Here is a 23,168-nt window from a genome sequence, read left to right on the forward strand (position 1 = left end):
TGTTCAGGCTGAGACACCTAGCACACCTGCTGGTCATTAGTAGTAATGCAGCTCAGAGAAACTTTAGCATGGACTCAGATTTTAAGACCTTGACTCTACAGTGACATGTTTTCTTTGGTTTCAGCAGCAGACGTGAATAAATCTGACCGCTCTGAGCTCCTTCGAACTGTTTGTTGTGTCGGTTAAACAAGTGTGTGTAATTCCTTTACACACACACACACACACACACACACACACACACACACCTGCACTCAGAGAACCTCGAGGGAGCACGCAGAGTCAGAGTTGTGAAATGAGCTGGAGTGAATTTCTCCCTGAAAGTGGTTCAAACACACAAACAGATAACAGCAGCACAGAAGTTATCTGGAGCGCAGCGCGCGGCTGCAGCTCGGAGAAATGGCTGCCTGGTTTCTTTCCTGGAATCGAAGTTTGGTTTGATCAATGAGCCGCTCTGAGAGCAGACGCTGGGCTGATTCATGACCTCGACTTTGGTTTGGGAGTTTTTTAAGAGCGGGTGTAAGAGAGGAACAGAGTCAGGTTATGTTCTCACTGCTGGCTTCAAAGCTCAGTTCAGATTTAGTTCATCGAAAGGTTTGAATCATGAAAAGTACGAGACAGACGACCTTTCTTCGTCGAGCAGTTTGAGCTGAATGAATCAGAAATTTAAGAAAAGAGCAAAAGTAGACACTGAGACGAAGAGAATCATGAGAAAAATGTTTTATGAGACGATAAATCAGGAGAAAGTCAGACTCTGAGTTTCTGATTCGCCCCCTGCTGGTCATTAAAAAGAATGCACTTGTTTTAACATCTTTTTAAGTCTTTATCTTTGTTTTTTAAACGTATTCTGCTTCATAATTTGATCATCTTCAGAAATAACTCGTTTAAAACTAAAACCTGTAGCGTCTGCCTCTGATGAGCGACAGAATCGACTCTGCAGCCGTGTTAGCCACTTCCTTTAGGTTCCCTGTCGGTAAAACTGATCTTCGTGCTCTCTTTCTTCCTCCAGAGGAGATTTTCCAGTCCCACATCGCCCACTGGTGGTCTCCAGATGGCGCCAGGTTAGCGTACGCCACCATCAACGACACCCTGGTGCCCCGCATGGAGCTGCCCATGTTCACAGGAACGCCGTACCCGATGGGGAAGGAGTACCACTACCCCAAGGTAGCTCTCCTCTGGTTCATCTGAAGTTTTTCTCTAGATTCTTCTTCTGTTTGACACATTTCTTCACTTCTTATTGATTATTTACGCCCAGGCCGGTGAGGAGAACCCGGTCATCACTCTGTACGTGGTGAACCTGAACGGTCCTCTTCACACCATCGAGATGAGGAGACCTGATGATCCCAGGATCGGGTGAGTCAGACACAGGATGCGTCTCATATTCACATATTTAACACATGTTCAGAAATCTTCTATCTGTTGGTTCAGCTCCCTTCATGGATCTCATTAAGCAGAGATCTCCAGCTTTTTTCTCTCCACTGTCGGTTTCGTCGTAATGGGCTCTCATGTTTCATTCGATTAAGCTTACAGCCTCTATTTGCTCTCTGAATTTAAACTCAATCTGTTTTCCTCTTCTGCTCTGGCTCGTTATAAGCTGCTCTAATATCTCTGCAAGGAATTATTAACGTTTCATCCATTCAGCAGTTTAACATTATGTACGGGCAGGGAATAGAAATCACTTCTGTCCTTATGTTTGTGTCTCAGTCATGCATGTACTGTCATTTATTTTTTACAGTGTAATACTGTATATTGTGAAATAACAGTGAAATACTGTTAATCCTGCTGACAGTATTTTACCGTTATTTTACAGCGAAGTCATTTTTGTTGTGATGGTGTTTGGTAACCGTGAGTGAGGAGGAAACAATGCTTAATGAGATGAGCACAGACTGTCTGTGCTTCAATTAAACCACTTTCCCAGTGGTGGTATTTTGAAGTTAACTGGAAAAAAAAAAGTTTAAAATTGGCCAACAAACTGTAAACGTAATAACATGTATGGTCTGTGTCATGTGGAGCACAGTTAGACTTAAGGATAGGTCCCTTTCACATTTGAAACTATACGGTATCGATGCCGACACCTGGCAATCGGTACCAGTACTCAATGGTACCACTTTTGGTACTTTTTTGTGTTTGTGTGGTAAAAAATATCAATTTGTTTTATAATAAAATATATATTTTTTTCAATTTAACATATTTAAGTTTCAATTTATAACCTTGCAATGCTGTGTTCATGTCCAGCATTGAAAAACTCTTTTTCTTCCACTCCCTCACAGTCACAAAGATGCATTTAGGTACTGAAACATGGAACCTTTTGGCTTTATGTGAATTGGTACCTGGTACTTTTGACAGAATTTGATCAGTACCTATAAAAGAACTTAATTTGGTACATAAACTGTATAAAACATGGACATAGTCTGATTAAAAAAATAAAACGGAAATTGAAGCAGATTGGCTATCATGGCTATATTGGTAGTGGCAAGGGCTTTGCGTACAGCCATAGGGCGCCTGTTGGTCACGTGACCCTGAGCTGTGCCTCTTATTGTCCGAGCTCTTAATCTTCATATCCTCTAAAGAGTTAGACCCCCCGTACAGTGGGAGCTGATAGAGAAATCAGCGACTCACACAGGAGACGTTTTTTGAACCAGGCTGTAAAAAGGTTAATTTCTGCTTTGAAAACAGATTTTTTTGGCTTGGTGTGTTTGTGACTTCCTGTACTTCCAGGACCAGCCTCAAGCGTACACTGTAGAAACAGCAGATTTTAACACTTCGGCATCGTCTCATATTCTTAGACTGGAGGTTGCTGCTTTGGAGCACTGAGATGTTACACTGAGCAGGTCACAGGCGGTCTGTGACCTGCTCAGTGTAACATCTCAGTGTACCGTGAGTGAGGAGGGAACACAGTGGATATGAGACTCTGCTGTACATTGAGATGTGTTATATATTTTTATGATAATTGACGTAATTTAGCATTTTAATCTAGTCACATGCCATGTTCAGGGTTGATATGTTTATCTGGCAGATAGAAGGTTAGCTTCTGTCTCCAGCTTGTGTCTGTGACGTCTCTTTGACCCTGTGTAAACTTTCACCCAGTCTCTTAGCTCCATGCTCTGATTCAACAGTCACACACTTTGATAGCACATCTCTCTGAAAACTGACACCAGCTGTGGGTTGAGACAGTGGTGTCAGACATGTCTTTGGCCAGTTACTCTCAGGTGTTTAGATTAACTCAACCTCTGGTAGGCGTAGCAACGACTGTTATAAAGAATACATGCTGAACTAAGAAATGGATCCTCATCTCTTGATCTTTGGGAGCTGTTCAACGAAAGAACTGGGTAGATTTTATTACAAATGTACCACAGAGGTCACAGACGGTCTGTGCTTTAATTAAACTACTGTGCCAGAAGTGGCATTTTCAAGTTAACCGACAAAAAAAAACAAAAAAAACCTTAGTTTTTCTTTTTTTCCATTTTAAAAATGACCAAAACACTGTAAAAATCCATAACAATACATGGTCCATGTCATGTGGGGCATGGACAGTCTGTGCCCCCTGCGGTGTAATACCAGGGTCTCATTTCCACTGTGTTTCCTCCTCACTCACGGTTGTATTTTAACAGAACGGGATTTCACCGTTAAAATTTAATGTAAATTTACAGTAATTTTTTACATTTAATAATTCTCTCTGTTGTGTGTGTGTGTGTGTGTGTGTGTGTGTGTGTGTGTGTGTGTGTGTGTGTCAGTGAGTACTACGTGACCATGGTGAAGTGGGCGACCACCACCAAACTGGCCATCAACTGGCTGAACCGAGCCCAGAACATCTCCATCCTCACGCTGTGCGAGGCCACGACGGGCGTCTGCACCAAGGTAGACATCAGCTGCATGTGTGTGTGTGTGTGTGTGTGTGTGTGTGTGTGTGTGTCCTCCCAGTTCGTGGTGTTTTTAAAGACGACAGATTTACAGCCTCATGCTTTAACACTGCTGCCCCCTGCAGGCGACGACCAGAGACTCAGATACCTCATCGTCCAACTCGTGTGTGTGAAAACAAAAATGTTGAGAGCCTGGATGTTGAACATAAACAATAAATATTTAAACCTTCAAAATACGAGTTACTGTTACACACATCAGATATCTATGTTTGTTTCCAAACGCCGTCTGACGTGACCTGTCTGACTCTTTCTGCAGAAACACGAGGATGAAAGTGAAGGATGGCTGCACAGACAGGTGAGGATACTCGTCTAAAGGTGTGAATGTTTGAGGTATTGATTCAGAAAACTCAATGTAGAAATCTGCAGCATGCAGGAAATTTAGTTTGCCATTGGAGGATATTTCATCCTGAATTTTTGCTGAGTCGCCCTTTAAATTTCACGTGTCAGACTCACCCTGACTCTCATGATCTTTGTTTCTCCAGAACGAGAAGCCGCTGTTCTCCAAAGACGGGCTGAAGCTGTTTTTTACCCGTGCCATCCCTCAGGGAGGAAGAGGAAAGTTCTTTCACATCTCCATGTCCATCTCTCAGGTAGGAGGAGATTTCTGACACGTTCAATAAAATCATTAAAAAGTCTTTGAGTCTTTAATAAAATCCATAAATCTCCGGCAGTGAATCACACATTTCATCCTCTGGTGAATCCCTCACTCCTTCATCTCTCCTTACAGCCCAACACCAGCACAGACACTCTGCAGTCCATCACCTCCGGGGACTGGGACGTCACCCAGGTCCTGGCCTACAACGAGGACAGCCAGCTGATGTGAGTTTGAGAGCGGCCCAGCTCGCTGAGCAGCTCGCTGTGTCAGCTGACCTTTACAGAGAAGATGTGAGGATGGGTCGTTGTGCTGACACCAGCAGGAAAGTTTTAATATTTCAGAAGAATTCATTAAAAACATTGATTAATGAGCTTTAAGAAAGTACGAGTGGGAACTTCTAAATCAGAAAAGTTATTAACCTTCATGAGTCGCTTTGAATTTACACCCACTCAGGACGTTAGAGGGCAAAAATGTCCTCAACCAAAAATAACTGTCAGATTATTTTTTTTCTACTTTTATCTCAGATATTTCAATTAAGTTCAGTTCTAATAAAAAAAAAAAATAAAAAAAAAAATCATTTTTTTTCTTTTTGATTATTTTAACGCTTGAAATGCCCATTTGATAACATAATGTCACTTTTTTAATTTTAGAAAAAAATAAAAAATAAAAAAGTAAATAAAATAATTTATTTTTCATTTAATAAATGTTGGCGCGCTGGGGATTTTTTGTATTTATTTATTTTTTTTATTTTTTTGAGATCAGGCTAAAAACATATGCACAATTACTGAAATTAATTTTGATGCATTGTTATTGATTTATCTATTTTATATTTTTTATATATTTATTAATTTTTATTATTTATTTATTCATTTATTTTTTGCAGTGTCAGATTCTTAATCTATGATCCTTTGAAGTTGTTATTGGACAGAAATGTCCTCTACCAGAAACTGCGATAAAAACAAGACAGATTAATATTTTTTGCCTCTTTTTCCCAAAATCTTTCAGGTCTAATAAAAAAAACAGAAAGTATTTGATTATTTTTATAAGTATTATTTTAACCCTCTTAATGTCTATTTGTATTTTCAAAGTTGTTTTTTAGGGTAAAACGTTTCTGTTTACAGACGTAAACATGGTAAATTGCCCCATTATGGTAGAAACAACAGTTAAAAAAAAAAAAAAAAAGTGTTGTTTTTCTTCAAATGAAACCTGAATTTAGAGATTTTAGGATTATATTGTGTAGTTATTTAGCTTTAAAAAAAAACTGTGTTTATAATGAGACTGAATAGGACATTTTTGATTACCTGAGAGTGTCACACAGTGAAATTCTGACACTGCAAAAAAAAAATGATAATGCATGAAAATCAATTTCATTGCTAATTTTACAAAGTAAATTTAAGCTTGTTCTTTTGTTAAATTTTTTTTTTAAATATATATATTTTTTTATCTTTTTTTTTGACAAAACTAAAAAGATAAACAAAAATTATCAAAAAGAGTACACAGACAAAAAAATAATACATATGTTTATATACACTAAACCCAAATATATCCCACATTTTAAAATAAAATCTCAAACAAGCTTGTTCTTTAAAAAAAAAAAAAAAAAAAAAAAAAAACAGCCCTCCAACATTTATTTTACATGAAAAAACTCATTTAATGAGTGTTTTTTTTTTTCATAAAATTGGGACATCATGTGATTAATTGAGCATTTACAGGGTTAAAATAATAAAAATATAACAGTATATTCAATAAGGATTGGTGTTCATGTTATAATAGCAGTTTTTGATAGAGGGCATTTTTTTTTCCTCTAATGTCCTCAAAGGCTCGTAAATTTGCCCCAATGTTTCGCTGACCTTCGAGAAAAAATTAAATATGAAATTTAAGATTTTTCATTAAAAAAAATAAAAAAAAAAAACTTCACAAACTTTCATTCAATTTGGAGTAACCAATTAAAATAAAGGCCTAAAAACAACTTAATAGAACCTGAAAGGACAAAAATATCCCTGATTACCTCTGAGGGTTAATTTGATAAGGATTTAAAAACAGATAAATGGTGAAATAATCATAAAACTGGCAAAAACAGGGATTGAAAAAAGACCAACCTGACAAAGTGGAGGATCAAAAACGGTGAATAAACCCCTAACAGCTGTTTGAGAGTCCATTCAAAGGTCTCACAGGTTGTTGAAAGTGATTTAAATCAGATACCAGTTTTTAAAACAGGAGGTTGAAATGTTTCAGCACCACGGACAGAGACACACAGACGCTGTGGCTGCGAGAAACATTTCAGCACCACGGACAGAGTTCAGCTAAGCACTTTGTGACTTTCCCAAACAGCTCGCTCAGCTCCTCACCATATTCTTCGTTTCCCCATGAGGAATGTGACTCATCCCCATCCCTCCCAAATCATTTCACACCCACGCTGCTCGCCACGAACACGATCTAACAGCTGTTATCCACACACAGAAACACAGTTACTCATTAATCCCAGGCTGAGTCAGTGAAGAGAAAACTGTCAGGATTTCAGAAAAACAAACTTCCTGTCTGTCGTTCCAGATACTTCCTGAGCACCGAGGACGGCCCCAAGAGGAGACACCTGTACAGGTAACACCTCCTCTGTTTTTGATTGTTTGTTTCCTGAACGCAGCAGGTGAAGAGGTTCAGTTACGTCCTCTTTCCTCCCACAGCGCCGACACGTTTGGCTCCTTCAACCGCCGCTGCCTGTCCTGCGCCCTGTCCGACAGCTGCGGCTACATCAGCGGCTCCTTCAGCAACAACATGAGCCACTTCCTGCTCAGCTGCCAAGGTGAGGTGACGCAAAGAGGGCGGGGACGTTTGGCTTTAGTCAGATTTGATCTATCGGATTCAACCAACAGCTTTTATGAGAGGAGGAGGTGGAGAAAGAGTGCGCCCTGCATCGCTGCTCTCATATCCAGTTTTATGAGCTTTGTCAAACACTCAGGACTCAGCGCCGTCACAGGCTGAGATATGAAAAGCTTTGAGCTCCTGCTTCACCATATTTTGGATCTCATGCTCTGAATCCTGCTGCTTTCCTCTCCTGTCGTTTAAAGTCAGCAGAGGAGACTGAGCGTCTGCCACAAACAAAAGATAAACTTCCTGTTAGCGGGGCGCTCAGACTTTCTGAAGGGGAGGGACGAGACGAGGAAAAAAACTCACATACCTTAGTGCCCACTGAGGAGGAAACTAAGATCTACATGTTTTCAAGGGCAGTGAAGGCGTGTTTGTCATCGTTTGCCAATCAAGGGCACCTAAGGATGCATTTTGGATCCCAGTTTGGCTCCTCAGAGTGCACTTCTTCTGCATTTTGGCCCCAGCAAGGCTTAAGCAGGAGTCTGGCTCTCTAAAGGACACTCGAGTGCGTGTTTTGGCTCCCGAGAGGGAACTTAATCTGCATTTTGGTTCACTAAAGGACACTTGATTGTGCAGTTTGGTTCCCAGTGGGGCCCTTTAGTACGCATTTTGGCTCCCGAGAGATTAATTTAGCGTCTGTTAGGCTCCCAAGATGGCCCTTCATCTACATTTTGGGCCAAAAGGGCACTTAATTTCCCATTTGGCTCCTAAGAGGACACTTTAGTCCTATTTTGATACTTTATCTACGTTTTGGGTCCCAGAGGGCTCTTTGTAGCACATTTGGCCCCCAAGAGGACACTTTATTGTGCAGTATGGTTCCCTAGGAAAGCACTTCAGTGCATTTTGGCTTCCAGAGGGCCCTTTATCTGCATTTTCATTACCAAAAAGACACCTTATTGCACAATTTGGTTCCTTAGAAGGCACTTTTTGTGCACCTTGGCTCCCAAGAGGTCACTTTAGTGCACATTTTGGCTCAACAGATGGCCCTCGATCTGCATTTTGGCCCCAAGAGGGCACTTAAGTGCCAGTTTGGCTTCCAAAAGGACACTTAATTGTGAGTTTTGGCCCTAAAGAGGGCACTTTGACATCCTTTTTGGATCCCAAGAGGCCCCTTTGGTGTGTATTAGGCTCTAAAGATGGCCCCTCAACTGCATTTTGTCCACAGGAGGGCACTTAAGTGCCAGTTTGGCTCTCTAAAGGACACTTTAGTGCACATTTTGGCTCCCAAGAGGGCACTTTATCTACATTTTGGTTCCTAAAAGGCTCTTTAGTGCACCTTTGGGTCCAAGGAGGACGCTTTATTATGAACAGTGATTTGCTTGGAAGGCGCTTTAAAGCGCAATTTGGCTCCAAAGAGTGCACTTCTTCTGCAATTGGCTCCCGAGAGGGCTTTTGATTGCATCATGGTTCCCAAAATGACACTTTATTGTGCTATTTGCTCTTGAGAGGGCCCTTTAGTGCACATTTTGGCCCCTCAGTCTAGTGTGCACTTGTTTCCCAAGATGGCCCTCATCTACATTTTGGCCCCAAAAGGGCGCTTCAATGATCAATCTGGCCCCTAAGAGGGCACTTAAGCCCTTTTTGATACTTTATCTGTATTTTGGGTCCCAGACAGCTTTTTGGTGCATATTTGGCTCCAAGAGGACACTTTATTGTGAAGTATAGTTCACTGGGAAGGCCCTTCAATGCCTTTTGGCTTCCAGAGGGCTATTACTCTATGTTTTGGTTCCCAAACAAAGGCTTACTTCAGTGTGCGTTTGGCTCTAAAGATACCCCTTTATCTGCATTTTGGCCTCAAGAGGGCACTGAAGTGCCAGTTTGACTCCCTAAAGATCACTTCATTGTCAGTTTTGGCTCCTAAGAGGGCACTTTGATTCACAGCTGGTGTCCAAGAGGACACTTTATCTGTATTTTGGGGTTCACAGAAGGCTCCCTCGTGCACATTTAGCTCCTGAAAGGACACTTTATTGCACATTATGGTGCCCAACAAGAGCAATCAGTTCAGTTTGGCTCACAAAAGTGCACTTCTTCTGCAATTTGGCTTCTAGAGGGCCTTTTATCTGCAGTGTGGTTCCCAAAAAGACACTTAATCTCACAAATTTGTTTCTTCGAGGGCACTTTTTTTGCTCTCTGGCCCCGAAGAGGCCCCTTTATAGTGTGTTTGGCTCTAAAGATGGCCCCTCAACTGCGTTTTAGCTTCAAGAGGGCCCTTAAGTGCCAGTTTGGCCCCTTATAGGACACTTTATTGTGCGTTTTGGCACTTAAGAGGGCACTTTGATATGCAATTTGGCTCCCAAGAGTGCACTTCCTCTGCATTTTGGCTTCCAGAGGGCTATTAATGGCATTATGGTTCCCAAAAGGACAATTTATTGTGCTATTTGCTCTTGAGAGGGACCTTTGGTGCACATTTTGGCTCCCAAGAGATCAGTTTAGTGTGCGTTTGGCTCCCAAGATGGCTCCTTCATCTGCATTTTAGCCCCAAGAGGGCACTTTTGTGTGAGTATGGCTTCCTAAAAGACACTTTGTTGTGTGTTTTGGCCTTTTAGAGTGCACTTTGGCCCCCTTTTTGGATCCCAAAAGGGCACTTTATTTCTATTTTGGTTCCCAGACGGCTCTTTAGTGTTCGTTTGACTCCCAAGAGGACACTTTACTGCACAGTTGGCTACAGAGAGGGGCCTCTATTTGGGTTTTGGTCTCAGAAGAAGGCACCTGTTTTGACTCCCAAAGGGCATTTAATTTGTGTTTTCCAATGAGTGGGCCACCCTGCTTCATGTTTCTGCTTCATGTTCCTGTTTCTGTGTCCAGGCCGCGGCATCCCGTTCGTATCCGTCTACAAAACCCAGAGAGACGCAGAGAGTGAGACTCAGGACAGAGAGAGTGAGTATGAAACCCAATCGTTGACATCATCAGGACTCTGACCCGTGTTAAACACACCTGACCCTGTGACGTTAGCGTGTTGCTGGAGGGTCTGAGCTGCAGGATGAGCTCCTGTGTCTAACAGCAGTAATCTCATCACTCCTCTCATTATATTAAAACCTGCTCAGCAGCAGCATCAGCAGCTGTAATGTCATTACCTCAGAGCGCTGCTGCTCCGATGTGACGTCCCTGTCCTTGTTGTTTGGCGAGCGGTCTGTTGATGCTGCTGTGATTGAATCAGCATACATTAGTCAGCTGTTTAACACGCTGTCCTGACTGCATTAACGCTGACCTGAAGCTCACGCAGCAGAGACGGAGGTTTGCTGGGTTTAACGGCGTCTGATGATCACAGCCTGTCAGCTTTAAGGGTCAGGATGCTGCTCCTCATTAATGTTTTTCATCTTTTCATTATAACGACTTTCTTCAAAGGTAAAGTCACATGTTGAAGTCTTACTCTGAAGCTTTAAACTCTAACAGTGACGTCTTGCTCTGCAGGTATTTCTGAGGTGTACAAACTGGAGACCAACGAGAACCTGAACAGGACTCTGAACCTGATGCAGATGCCCACGGTGGAGTACAGAGACCTGGTCATGGAGGACTACAGTAAGTGTCAGAGATCAGGCGGCTGCTGTTTGTACAGATAAAAAAAGCTCAAACAGAGACTTTAAAGTTCCTCTGAGGAGTTTCTGAGTGATGAGAAAAAGTCTCTACTCTACACATCTACCTGATCCTAATCCACGATTTAAAATCAGGTCAGACAGGACCAGATTGACTTACAGCACGTCTAAGTCTCCATGACAACACCACGCCGACTGATGAAGTTTATCAGAGAGAAGAGAGATCTGAGTTTTTCTCTGCTGAAAACGATTTCTGTGAATAATTTTGTAGTGGTGGTGGACACTGGAGCCTAACTGTCAGACAGAAAAAGGACAGAAGAGCAGAAGAAAGAGAAACAGGAGAGAGATAGAGCACGAGCTAAAGGCTAACACATGAGCTAGAGGCTAAAACACAATCTAGAGGCTAAAACACAGACTAGAGGCTAAAACACAGGCTAAAGGATAAAACACAAGCTAGAGGCTAAAACACAGACTAGAGGCTAAAACACAGGCTAAGGGATAAAACACAAGCTAGAGGCTAAAACACAAGCTAGAGGCTAAAACACAGGCTAGAGGCTAAAACACAAGCTAGGGGCTAAAACACAGACTAGAGGCTAAAACACAGACAAGAGGCTATAACACAAGCTAGAGGCTAAAACACAGACTAGAGGCTAAAATACAAGCTAGAGGCTAAAACTGAGGCTAAAGGATAAAACACAAGCTAGAGGCTAAAACACAGACTAGAGGCTAAAACACAGACAAGAGGCTATAACACAAGCTAGAGGCTAAAACACAGACAAGAGGCTATAACACAAGCTAGAGGCTAAAACACAGACTAGAGGCTAAAACACAGGCCAAAACATAAGCTAGAGGCTTAAACACAAGCTAGAAACTAACACAAAAGCTAATGGCTAATACACAAGCTAGAGGGAAAAACACAAGCTAAAGGCTAAAACACAGGCTCTAAGCTAATAGATGATTTTAAGGCTTTACCCCAAGCTAGATGCTAGATGCAAAAACATAGGCTGAAGGCTAAAACACAAGCTAGAGCTATAGGCTAAAACACAAGCTAGAGGCTCAAACACAAGCAAGAGGCTTATACACAACCTTGACGCTAGAACACAAGCTTGAGGCTATCACAAAAGCCAAAGGCTAATACACAAGCTAGAGGCTTAAACACAGACTAAAGGCTAACACACAAGCTATAGGTTAAAATTGAGTAAAAGGCTAAAACATGAGCTAGAGGCTAAATCACACGCTTAATGCCAAACCACAGGCTCAAGAGCAATACACAAACTTAATTAAAAAAAAAAAACTCAAGCTAACAGCTTATTAACAACTTAAAACACAGGCCAAAGGCTAAAACACAAGCTAGATGCTTAAACTAAAGCTAACTGTTTAAAAATGAGCTAGATTCTAAAACACAAGCAAAATGCCAAAACACAGGCATAAGGCTGATACACAAGTCACAGGCTGAAACACAAGCTAAGTGCTAATGTGCAAGCTAAAAGCTTTAACCCCAGCTAAAAGCTAAAACATGAGCTACATACGGAAGCAAATTGTTTCTTCAGTCCACTTTACACATATTGTCCTCACAGTCGCTCTGAGGTGGAGGATTTCATCTTTTTCGTTTGGTTTCATTATTTTTAAAATCTAGAAGAGCCAAACTTAAAATGACAACAAACCTCACACTACAGAAACTTCAGTCTAGGAAAGTCTTTATGTTTTAATGATAGTAATAATAAAGTATTTATCTGAGCCAGATTCCCTGAAAAATGTTTGAATTCTGAATATTAACAGACAAAAATCACATCTGAAGTGTTTTGAATTAATCAACAAGATAAATATATCGTTACAACTAATTCATGAGCTGATTTTGTTTTCTGTGTCTTGAGTCAAACTAGCTAAAAAGTTCAGTTTTGCAGTGAATTTGTTGCAGATTTCCCCAAACTTCAGTCTTAGTGTCACTGCTGAAAACGACCAAACATTAAAGGAAACGTTCGTATTTTTCCTGTTTGACAGTTAAAGCACTGAGGTGTTGCTTCCTGCAGCTTCTAGACTTTATAACTTCAAACTGTCTCATTTGACCACGAATACATTGTTGTTAAGCTAACTCCTGAGGTCAAAGGTCAGCCTGTTCGTCGTCTGTTTTCAGCTCACAGCTCGTTGTCTCTGTGTTTCAGCTCTTTCTCTGCAGATCATCAAACCCGCCGGCTTCTCCGAGGCTTCCCACTACCCCCTGCTCCTGCTGGTGTATGTATGACAGTTTACTTTCACACACACACACACACACACAGACGCCACAGTTTACCTCAGGTAGTGTGAGGACAGGTCTGTCTGAAAGAGTTTTAATGAGTCCTGAAGGCGGCGCCTCCTTTTCTCCTCCTCCTCCTCCAGCTGGATGATAAAGTCACCCTGTATCCTCCCGACGCCTTCATTTGCATATCCGTCTGTTTTTAGACGCTGGCCTTTCTGCTCCGCTTGCATATTTCACATTCTGCTGTGTGCTTATTTTTACAGCTTAAGAAAGTGACCGTGACAAAGTCTTTAAGAGACTGTCCCACTTTCCTCAAAGACTCTCCTCTGAGCCGGAGCAAAGACTTTCCTCTGAGCCGGAGCAAAGACTTTCCTCTGAGCCGGAGCAAAGACTTTCCTCTGAGCCGGAGCAAAGACTTTCCTCTGAGCCGGAGCAAAGACTTTCCTCTGAGCTGAAGCAAAGACTTTCCTCTGAGCCGGAGCAAAGACTTTCCTCTGAGCCGGAGCAAAGACTTTCCTCTGAGCCGGAGCAAAGACTTTCCTCTGAGCCGGAGCAGAGACTTTCTGAATTAACGCTCCTGCAGCGACTTGTGCTGAATACTGAGGCAGCAAACAGGAGGAAACTGAAACATCACGTCATCCTTGTGTTTGTGTGTGCAGCGATGGGACACCTGGTGGCCAGATGGTGTCGGAGCGCTTCCACATGGACTGGACCACGGTGCTGGTGAGCAGCTTCGGCGCCATCGTGGTGCGGTGTGACGGGCGGGGGAGCGGCTTCCAGGGGACGAACCTGCTGCACCGCGTCCAGAAGAAGCTGGGCGTGTACGAGGAGCAGGACCAGAAGGACGCGCTCAGGTACCAGACTTCGGTTTTCATCCTGTCCCCTTTGAGACGTGAGCGTGAAACAAAGGCTTCAGAGCGCTGTGATGGTGTTTCCTGTTTTACAGTTTCCTCCTGAAAGAGCCGTACATCGACAAAACCAGAGTCGGAGCTTTTGGAAAGGTGAGGATCCCTGAAAGTCCTACTCTCTGTCAGTATAAGTCATCTCTGAGCGCCCCCTGGTGGCGATTACTGATGAGAGGAGAACAATAAGACTGCTGATACGTTTAAAGACTTTTCAGACCCTCTTTACATCCTGCTGAGTTTCTTCAGTCTGCGCCGTCTCCTCACTTGAAAAAGAAATCACAACCTGACTGATCAAGTTTTGACTGGACAATGTCAAAGAATCATATCGTTAATCAAAACATGTAAAAAGTTAAAACATCCTGATGGAAACGTGCTCAGCTTTAATTCTGTCTCAAATAAAATCAAACTTCAGCTTTAACTTCTGTTTTGTCTGAAATCACCAGTTTTAGCCCAAAGACGTTATGTTATATTAAACTTTAGCTTAACCAAGTTTTAAGCCCATTTTTGATTCTTCTCTTTCATGAAAACCATCAGCTTGACTTTTCAGCTGCTCTTTTAAAAAACAAAAGAAAGTTTACAAACAACTGTGGCCACAAATCCTCAGACAAATCCAGGACAAATGAAGCAACAAATCTAGGGACAAATTTGAGCAAAATTCTAACAAGAAACCAAAAACATATCCGGGATAAATCTAGCAAAAAATTGATGAAAAATCCAGCAACAAATTAAACAACAAATCAAGGGACTGATCCTGGACAAATCATGTGAAAAGTTGAGCCACAATCTAGCAACAAGCCAATGACATATCCAGGACGAATCAAGATCATTTCTACGACCAATCGAGCTACAATTCCAAGAAAAATCAAGTGACAAGTTGGGCGACGAATCTAGCATCAGACCAATTACAAATCTTGGAAAAAATCTAGCAACAAATTGATGACACATTATGTAACCCATCAAGCAACAAATTAAGCTACACATCTAGCAACAAATCAAAGAAAACTCTGTTAACAAAACAGGGACAAATCAAGCAATAGATAAAAAACAAATCAACCACTAAATCAATGACAAAGCTAGCAACAAATAAAAACAAAACAAGCAACAAATAAGGCAACAAATCAGGAAAAAAACTAGCAACAAATCAAGAACTAAGTAAGAATCAAAAATAGCAACAAATCAACTAAGAAATCAGGAACTAGGCTAGCAACGTAACTAGCAACAAATAAATAACTAAGCTAGCAACAAAACTAGCAACAAATCAAAAACTAAGCTAGCAACAAATCATGAACTAAGGTAGCAATGAATCAAGCAATATTCCAAGAACTAAGCTAGCTACAAAACTAGCAACGCATCAAGCAACAAATCAGGAACTAAGCTAGCAACAAATCAAGCAACAAATCAAAAACTAAGCTAGCATCAAAACTAGCATTACATCAAGCAACAAACCAGGAACTAAGCTAGCAACAAATCAAGCAACAAATCAAGCAACAAAACAGGAACTAATCTTGCAACAAAACTAGCAACGAATCAAGCAACAAATCAGGAACTAAGCTAGCAACCAAACTAGCAACACATCAAGCAACAAATCAGGAACTTAGCTAGCAATGAATCAAGCATCAAATCAGGAACTATGCTAGCAACAAAACTAGCAACACATCAAGCAATTGCAACAAACCAAGCAACAGCTCAAGGACAAATCAAGAAACAGGTCAAGCAACAAATCAATGAGGAATCTTGCAACAAGTCAAGCAACAAATCAAGGACAAATCTAGCAACAAATTAAGCAACAAAACTAGCAACAAATCAAGAACTAAGCTAGCCACAAATCAAGCAACAAATGAAGGAAAATCTTGGGTTTGAATCAAGCAACAATTTTGAGACAAATCTACTCGTTGACTTTTGTAAACTCTGATGTAGAGCATTTTTCTCAAAGCTCTGCTGTGAAATGCACCAGTCCAGTCCCTGAGGAGCAGGTTCTCCCAGCTGCAGTCAGAGCAGGAGATGTTCATCTTCTCCTGCTCTTCTCTACGTCCAGATTGCAAACGAATCTCACTTTTTCAGCGGCCTGTTACGACCCGGCTCGTTGGGAGAAAAGGGAAGAAACATTAATCCTCGAATGTTGGATTTAACAAAGTTAAAATCACTAAAGAAGGAAAAAGTTCTGCTTGACTGAAGAAAATACAAAGTTAACTGACCGAGGAGAGTGATGTCCTGATATTCAAACCTTAAATTTATACCATTAAAAGGTGTAAATGTCTTCATGGTCGTTCTCCTCCTCAGGTGTACGGCGGATACGTGACCAGCCTGCTGGTCAGCGGAGAGGAATCTCCCGTGAAGTGTGGCGCCGTGCTCTCCCCCATCACAGACTTTGAGTTATACGGTGAGTTTGTTGTGTTCTGTGTGTGTGTGTGTGTGTGTGTGTGTGTGTGTGTGTGCTCTGATAAGGAGCAGCTGGCTCAGACCATCAGTTTTCGTTTTAACTCGTCTCTTTCTGCAGCTTCTGCGTTCTCAGAGAGATACCTGGGTCTGCCCAAACCGGACACGCGAGCCTACACGGTGAGACCAGCTCCTGGTTCATCTCATCCTGTGGAAATCTTTGTTTCTCTTTAATCTGACGTCTCGTCTCTCCTCAGATGGCGACTTTAGCTCACAGAGCTTCTCAGTTCATGGATAAGAAGTTCCTCATCATCCACCCGACAGCTGACGGTGGGATTTCCACATCCTCACGAGGAAAACTCATGTTTCTTTAATCTAAGAGGAATAAAAACCTGATCCGTCTCTGTGTTTATTCTGCTCCTGTCCCACAGAAAAAGTCCATTTCCAGCACACAGCCAAGTTCATCTCCCAGCTCATCAATGAAAAAGCCAACTACACCCTACAGGTATGCGCGAATGAAACAGCTCCACATCCAGTTTCTCAGCCTGCTTCGGTTTTTCCTCCAACCTCGGGGAGCTGAGCGATCCCAGGAGGAACCTCAGCGGGCGGAGGATTAGCTCTCATTCACAAAGACTTCATCCCACATAATGAGATTAGGAGACCTGCAATAACACCAGGACTAATCCAATTAAAGCCAGAGTCATTCAGCTGGATGCTCCTCCAGCTTATTACTGACTGACTGACGCTTACTGAGCATGTGCAGCTCAGAAGGGTTACGTTTATTAGTCAGTACTACAGGAAGTCATAAAAACACTTCTCATCTGTTTTTTTTTTCATTTGGAATAAAATCCCTTTAGTCTCAGGTTTAAAGCTCAGTAAGAAAACTTGAATACGCCAGAGTTAGATCAGACATGAAATCAATACAACAAAGAATTAGAAACAACAACACGACACAAGAGACGATTCTCTAAATCAAAGGGTTATACAATCACCAGCCACTTTATCAGGCACACCTATCCAACTGCTCGTTAACGCACATTTCTAATCAGCCAATCACACAGCAGCAGCTCAATGCATTTATTCATGTAGACATGGTGAAGACGATCTGCTGCAGCTCAAAGCGAGCATCAGAATGAGGAAGAAAGGTGATTTAAGGGACTTTGAACGTAGCATGGTTGTTGGTCTGAGTATTTCAGAAACTGCTGATCTACTGGGATTTTAACCCACAACCATCTCTAGGGTTTACAGAGAATGGTCCCAAAAAGAGAAAATATCCAGTGAGCAGCAGTTCTGTGGGACAAAATGCCTTGTTGATGCCAGAGGTCAGAGGAGAATGGACAGACTGGTTGGAGCTGATAGAAAGGCAACAGTAACTCAAATAACCACTGGTTACAACCGAGGTCTGCAGAAGAGCATCTCTGAACACACAACACGTCCAACCTTGAGGCAGATGGGCTACAGCAGCAGAAGACCACACCGGGTGACCCTCCTGTCAGCTAAGAACAGGAAACTGAGGCTACAATTCACACAGCAACACCAAAAAAAGCATGGATCCATCCTGCCTTGTATCAACGGTTCAGGCTGCTGCTGCTGGTGTAATGGTGTGGGGGAGATTTTCTTGGCTCACTTTGGGCCCCTTAGTACCAACTGAGCATGGTTTAAAGTCCACAGGAAAAAAGAAAAAAAAGAAGAAGGGAAAGAGAAAAAAGAGGAAAAAAGAAAGGAAAACTGGAAAAAAAAAGAAGAAAAAAAAGAAAAAAAAAGACAAAAGAAAAAAAAGAAAAAAAGAAGAAAGAAGAAAAAAAAGAAAAAAAAGAAGGGAAAAAAAAAGAAAAAAAGGGAAAAAAGAAAAAAAAAGAAAAAAAAGAAAAAAGAAAAAAAGAAAGAAAAAAAAGAAAAAAAAAAGTCCACAGCCTACCTGAGTATTGTTGCTGACCATGTCCATCCCTTTATGAGCACAGTGTACCCATCTTCTGATGGCTACTTCCAGCAGGATAACGCTCCATGTCATAAAGCTGGAATCATCTCAGACTGCTTTCTTCAACATGACAATGAGTTCCCTGTACTCAAATGTCCTCCACAGTCCCCAGATCTCAGTCCAATAGAGCACCTTTGGGATGTGGTGGAACGGGAGATTCTCATCATGGATGTTCAGACGACAAATCTGCAGCAACTGTGTGATGCTATCATGTCAATATGGAGCAAACTCTCTGAGGAATGTTTCCAGGACCTTGTTGAATCTATGCCACCAAGGATTAAGGCAGATCTGAAGGAAAAAAAGGGGGTCCAACCGGGTACTAGCAAGGTCTACCTGATAAAGTGGACCATGAATGTAGATATATAATTACTGCTCTGAGTGGAAAAAAGCATTAACTGTGTTTAGCTGCCAGCGCTGTGTGAGGTAATACAACAAGACGTTATGAATCAGTACAACACCACACGATACAATACGCTACGACACGATACCAGCAACGTCTGTGGGTGTGTAATTAAATGTGTTGTCTTTATCCAACCTCAGTTTACAAGGTTTGGCACAAACAATTAACATGAACTGCTGATATTCAACACACAGGTTTGACTTTTCTGATTTGAAGAAAAAGTTTGCAGTACATTTTTTTTGCCTTAGAGGTGAATAATTCTGGGATTTGTTGGGAAAATCAACTCTGAGACTTTTTGTCTGATTTAAAACTTTGAGCATGACCTGATCCAGATTCCAGTGTTTCCTCTGTGAAGGGGTGATGTACAGTGTATGATGGTTTTACCCATGATCCTCTCTGCTCTGTCTCAGATCTACCCAGACGAAGGCCACTTCATCCACAGCGAGGTGACGAGGCAGCACCTCAGCCAGTCCCTGGTCAACTTCTTCGAGGAGTGCTTCAGGCTACCAGAGATCGTCTTCGAGGAGGCGCTGGAGGAGGAGAGCGAGGACGAGGGTTAGCCCCGCCCCCCGAGGCCCCCGCGCCCTGACACCCCTCCTCCTCATCTCTTCGATCCCCCCTGACCTCCATCCCGTCTCCGTGCTCCAGCACAACGCCGGCATACAGTCGTCCTCGATACGCAGCCCTCACCTGCTGCTGCTCAGTTTGATTTGGACTTCCTGTGTCCGCATGCCGAACCTGAGACTGCGTTTCAGCAGCCGGCGTCCTCCTCCTCCATCCTCCATCCTCCATCCCCCGCCCTGAGCCCGGACTGACGGCTCCGCAGAGAGCCCACAGACTGAAGAGCTACCTGACGTTTGGATACGCTGACGGGACACGGCGCCTCCTCCACGGCGAGGAGCAGCTCCTCACGGGCCGAGGAGCAGCGTCAGCGCTCACACAGACTCTGAGGCCGTGAGGGAGCGACCTCACGGCGCAGGACTCCTGGGCTTGTACAGAAACCGACTCCTGGCTGCGTCTGGAGTCTGCGATACAGGAAATGTACCTATTTTTAAAGTGGTGACGAACTTTCATGTTGGACTGTGGTTGTGTCTGTCGTTCCTACGGTCTGTAAAATAGCACACACACACACACACACACACACACACACTCGGCTCGCACAGATACACACTCCTTTCCTTTCGTGTTTGTTTGCCCTGGTGTTGGTTTCATCTCGAGCTTCTTCCTTTGTTTCTCAGACGCGCTGGAAGAAATCTCTGACTGGTTTTCTTCATGTTTTTATTTTATGGAAGGGATCCTGAAAAATGAAGCTTCACTTTGTGTTCGTCGCTGTGCCTTACAGAAACACCCGCTGCAGGTCCAAGCTTAGGAAAAACAACAAACAGGACGCCATGGAGACAGTTTGACATTTTGGGAACAGGGGAAGAAAGTTGGATCAACCTGGCACCAAAAAAAAACAGCCAAACAGCTCCTCTGGCTTTCACAGTGCAGCAGATAACAGCGGCCATTTTTCAAGGTGGCCACCCGTTTGAAAAATGACTTTGGATACTGAAGAAGGCAGCCTTTTTTTAAAGATGGCCGCCTTCTTCAATAAAATTCTCATTATTTCAACAGTTTAAACAAAGTAAACTGCAAAAACTGAGATCTTATCAATTGTTTTTGTCTTATTTTCAGTAAAAATGTCTTTTTAGACTTAAAATGAGCCACATTCACCTGACCAGTCCAGAAAAACGTCTTTTTTTAAAGTTATTTAAAGACAAAATGAGGTCTGAATTGCTGTAACAAGTAAAAAAATCTGCTAATGGAACACAAAAAAAATGCAAAAAAACTTTGCTTGAAACTAGAATAATGTCTTGATACTGGTGCTGTTAGGCGATTTAAAAAAATCTAATTAATTACATGATTTGTAAATAATTAATCAAATTAATCATATTTTAATCTTATATCTGCTTAACAACCCCAAATAAAGAATCTGAATTCTAGGACATTACAAAACTGTAGTGCATGATTAATCAGATAAAAACATGAAGGAGAGAAGATTTGTTAATTGGCTTTTTTTTTTTTTAACTGCCGTTGGCGTCTATCCTGCTCGTAAACTACTGTGGGTGAGAGCGGTGCGCTCTTTGGACGAGAGCTCAGCATGGATATGAGGAGAAGATGTGAGATGACAGAGACACAGAGAGACGCTGACAGTCAGGAAAGTTCAGGCAGCTCACGCTCCAACTGAGGATGTGTCGTGGTAGTTCAGAGAAAAAGAGTGGCGCCATAGTGAGAAAAGACGACGGACATGATGGAGCGCCCGAGATGAACGCGATCAAAAAAACATTTGTCTGGTTTTTTGATCAAAAACAGGAAGAGAGACCTAAAGAAAAGAGTCCACTCTTCTTCGGTTGTTTTGGTTCTCTGAAAGTGGCTGGCAGCTGATGAATTAATCTAGTGTTAATTTTTATAACACATTAATTTACGGTGTAATTAATTAATCTAATTAATGTGTTAAAGTGACAGCCCTAATTAATACAGTAACTCTTTTCTAGATCCATTGGGTGATTTTTTTTTCTTGTTACAACAATTCAGACCTCATTTTTGTCTTTAAATAACTTTGAATAAGACATTTTTCTGGACTGGTCAGGTGAATGTTTCTCAGATTAAACCTAAAAAAACATTTTCTACTGAAAATAAAACAAAAACACTTGATAAGATTTCAGTTTTTTGCAGTGTGAGCATAAAATGTAGCACAGATACTCTCTGAAGGGCTCTCTTTAGGAAACAGGTTCTTTTCACATTTGGAATGATACAGTGTAACATATTTATTTCTCAGCATTTAAACTTGCGATGTGTTCATGTCCGGCATGGAAAATTTCCTTCTCTTCCACTCCCTCACAGTCACAAGGATGCATTCATGTACCTAAACATGGGACATTTTAATTTTACGTGAATCTGCACTTGGTACTACAGATTAGGGATGGGTACTGAATTAAGTACCGGGTACAGATTCACATAAAATCAAAAGGTTCCAGGTTTAGGTACCTGAATGCATCCTTGTGACTGTGAGGGAGAGGAAGAGTAGGAGATTTTCCATGCTGGATGTAAACACAGCATTACAATTATATTATATATTGAAGAATAAATATGTTAAATTGAAAAAATGAGATTTTACTATTAAACAAAATAATATTTATTACCACATAAACACAAAAAAGTACCAAAAATTGGTTCCTTTGAGTATCGGTACCTATTGCCAGGCACCGGACATCGTTACCGTATCGTTTTAAATGTGAAAGGTGCCCATCCCTCTTTCTCAGTATGTTAACTTGAAATGCTGTGTTCAAGTCCAGTAGGAAAATCTCCTACTCTCCCACTCCCTCACAGTCACAAGGATGCATTCAGGTACCTAAACATGGAACCTTTTAATTTTACGTGAATCGGTACTCAGTACTACAAACAATATTCAGTCAGTACCTATAAAAGTACCTAACCCAGTACCCATCCCTGGGGCTCGCCACTTAAAATTTACAGGTTGTGACTTTTTTCAGGATGGCCACCATTTTTATTAGATGCTAATAATTTCAATGGTTTAAATGATGATGCAAGCATGAAATTTGGCTCAGATATTTCCGGAGGGGCCACTCTTTTGAAAAAAAAAAAAAAAAAAAAAAAAAAAGATGTCACACTGTAAAAAACTGAAATCTTATCAAGTGTTTTTCTCTTATTTTCTGTAGAAAATGTTTTTTTTATATTCAATATGAGACACATTCACCTGAGCAGTCCAGAAAAATGTCTTATTTCCAGTTATTTAAAGACAAAAATAAGGTCTGAATTTCTGTAAGAAGCTAAAAAATCTGCCAATGGAACAAGAAAAAAGTTTCTTGAAGTAAAACATTGTTGTTGTTTTAAGCTAATTTTTGAGCAAAGTTTTCTTTTTCCATTGTCAGAATTTTTTTTACTTGGTACGAGCAATTCAGACCTCATTTTATCTGATACCAAGTATAAAAAGACATTTTTTACTGTAAATTAGACAAAAACACTTGATAAGATTTCAGTTTTTTGCAGTGTAGACACCAAGAAAAAAAGACAAAAAAAGTGTGTTTCTGAGTTTTGTTCATCATTTAGCAAAAATAACATCTTAAAAAATGATCTCCAGCTTTTATTTTCTAGTCAACAGAGATGGCGGCCATCTTTAAAAATGTCACCATCTTTAAATTTTGAGTGGCAATCACCTTTTTCCTGAAGGGTTTCCTTTACAGAGTATTTCTACCAAATTTCATGCTAACATCACCGTTAGATGAATTGGGATAAAGAACATTTCCATATTAATGGCCGCCATCTTGGTTTTTTGAGTGTATTTTTCAAACGAGTGGTCATA

At 41.5% G+C, this 23,168-nt stretch overlaps 1 protein-coding gene across 5 annotated transcripts in view; it reads left to right on the forward strand.

Moving 5' to 3' along the window:
* The window catches only part of dpp6a (dipeptidyl-peptidase 6a), a 329,725-nt gene extending 309,404 nt beyond the window's left edge, over positions 1-20,321 (forward strand). For all 5 annotated transcript variants that reach the window (XM_074693088.1, XM_074693089.1, XM_074693090.1 and 2 more), the window contains 18 exons: positions 1,007-1,161; positions 1,253-1,350; positions 3,732-3,855; positions 4,174-4,212; positions 4,400-4,507; positions 4,645-4,736; positions 7,063-7,110; positions 7,194-7,312; positions 10,183-10,254; positions 10,789-10,896; positions 13,073-13,142; positions 13,806-14,000; positions 14,093-14,147; positions 16,332-16,431; positions 16,549-16,607; positions 16,685-16,757; positions 16,859-16,932; positions 19,216-20,321. In XM_074693088.1, coding sequence (XP_074549189.1) covers positions 1,007-1,161; positions 1,253-1,350; positions 3,732-3,855; positions 4,174-4,212; positions 4,400-4,507; positions 4,645-4,736; positions 7,063-7,110; positions 7,194-7,312; positions 10,183-10,254; positions 10,789-10,896; positions 13,073-13,142; positions 13,806-14,000; positions 14,093-14,147; positions 16,332-16,431; positions 16,549-16,607; positions 16,685-16,757; positions 16,859-16,932; positions 19,216-19,365 — 1,739 coding nt within the window. In that variant the 3' untranslated portion in view covers positions 19,366-20,321. The remainder of the gene's footprint in view (positions 1-1,006; positions 1,162-1,252; positions 1,351-3,731; positions 3,856-4,173; positions 4,213-4,399; positions 4,508-4,644; positions 4,737-7,062; positions 7,111-7,193; positions 7,313-10,182; positions 10,255-10,788; positions 10,897-13,072; positions 13,143-13,805; positions 14,001-14,092; positions 14,148-16,331; positions 16,432-16,548; positions 16,608-16,684; positions 16,758-16,858; positions 16,933-19,215) is intronic.
* The last annotated feature ends 2,847 nt before the right edge of the window (positions 20,322-23,168 follow it).

Source organism: Halichoeres trimaculatus, unplaced genomic scaffold, assembly GCF_033239565.1.
Source record: "Halichoeres trimaculatus isolate MK-OKI-2021-1 unplaced genomic scaffold, fHalTri1.1 fHalTri1_scaffold_18, whole genome shotgun sequence".
Taxonomy (NCBI): Eukaryota; Metazoa; Chordata; class Actinopteri; order Labriformes; family Labridae; genus Halichoeres; species Halichoeres trimaculatus.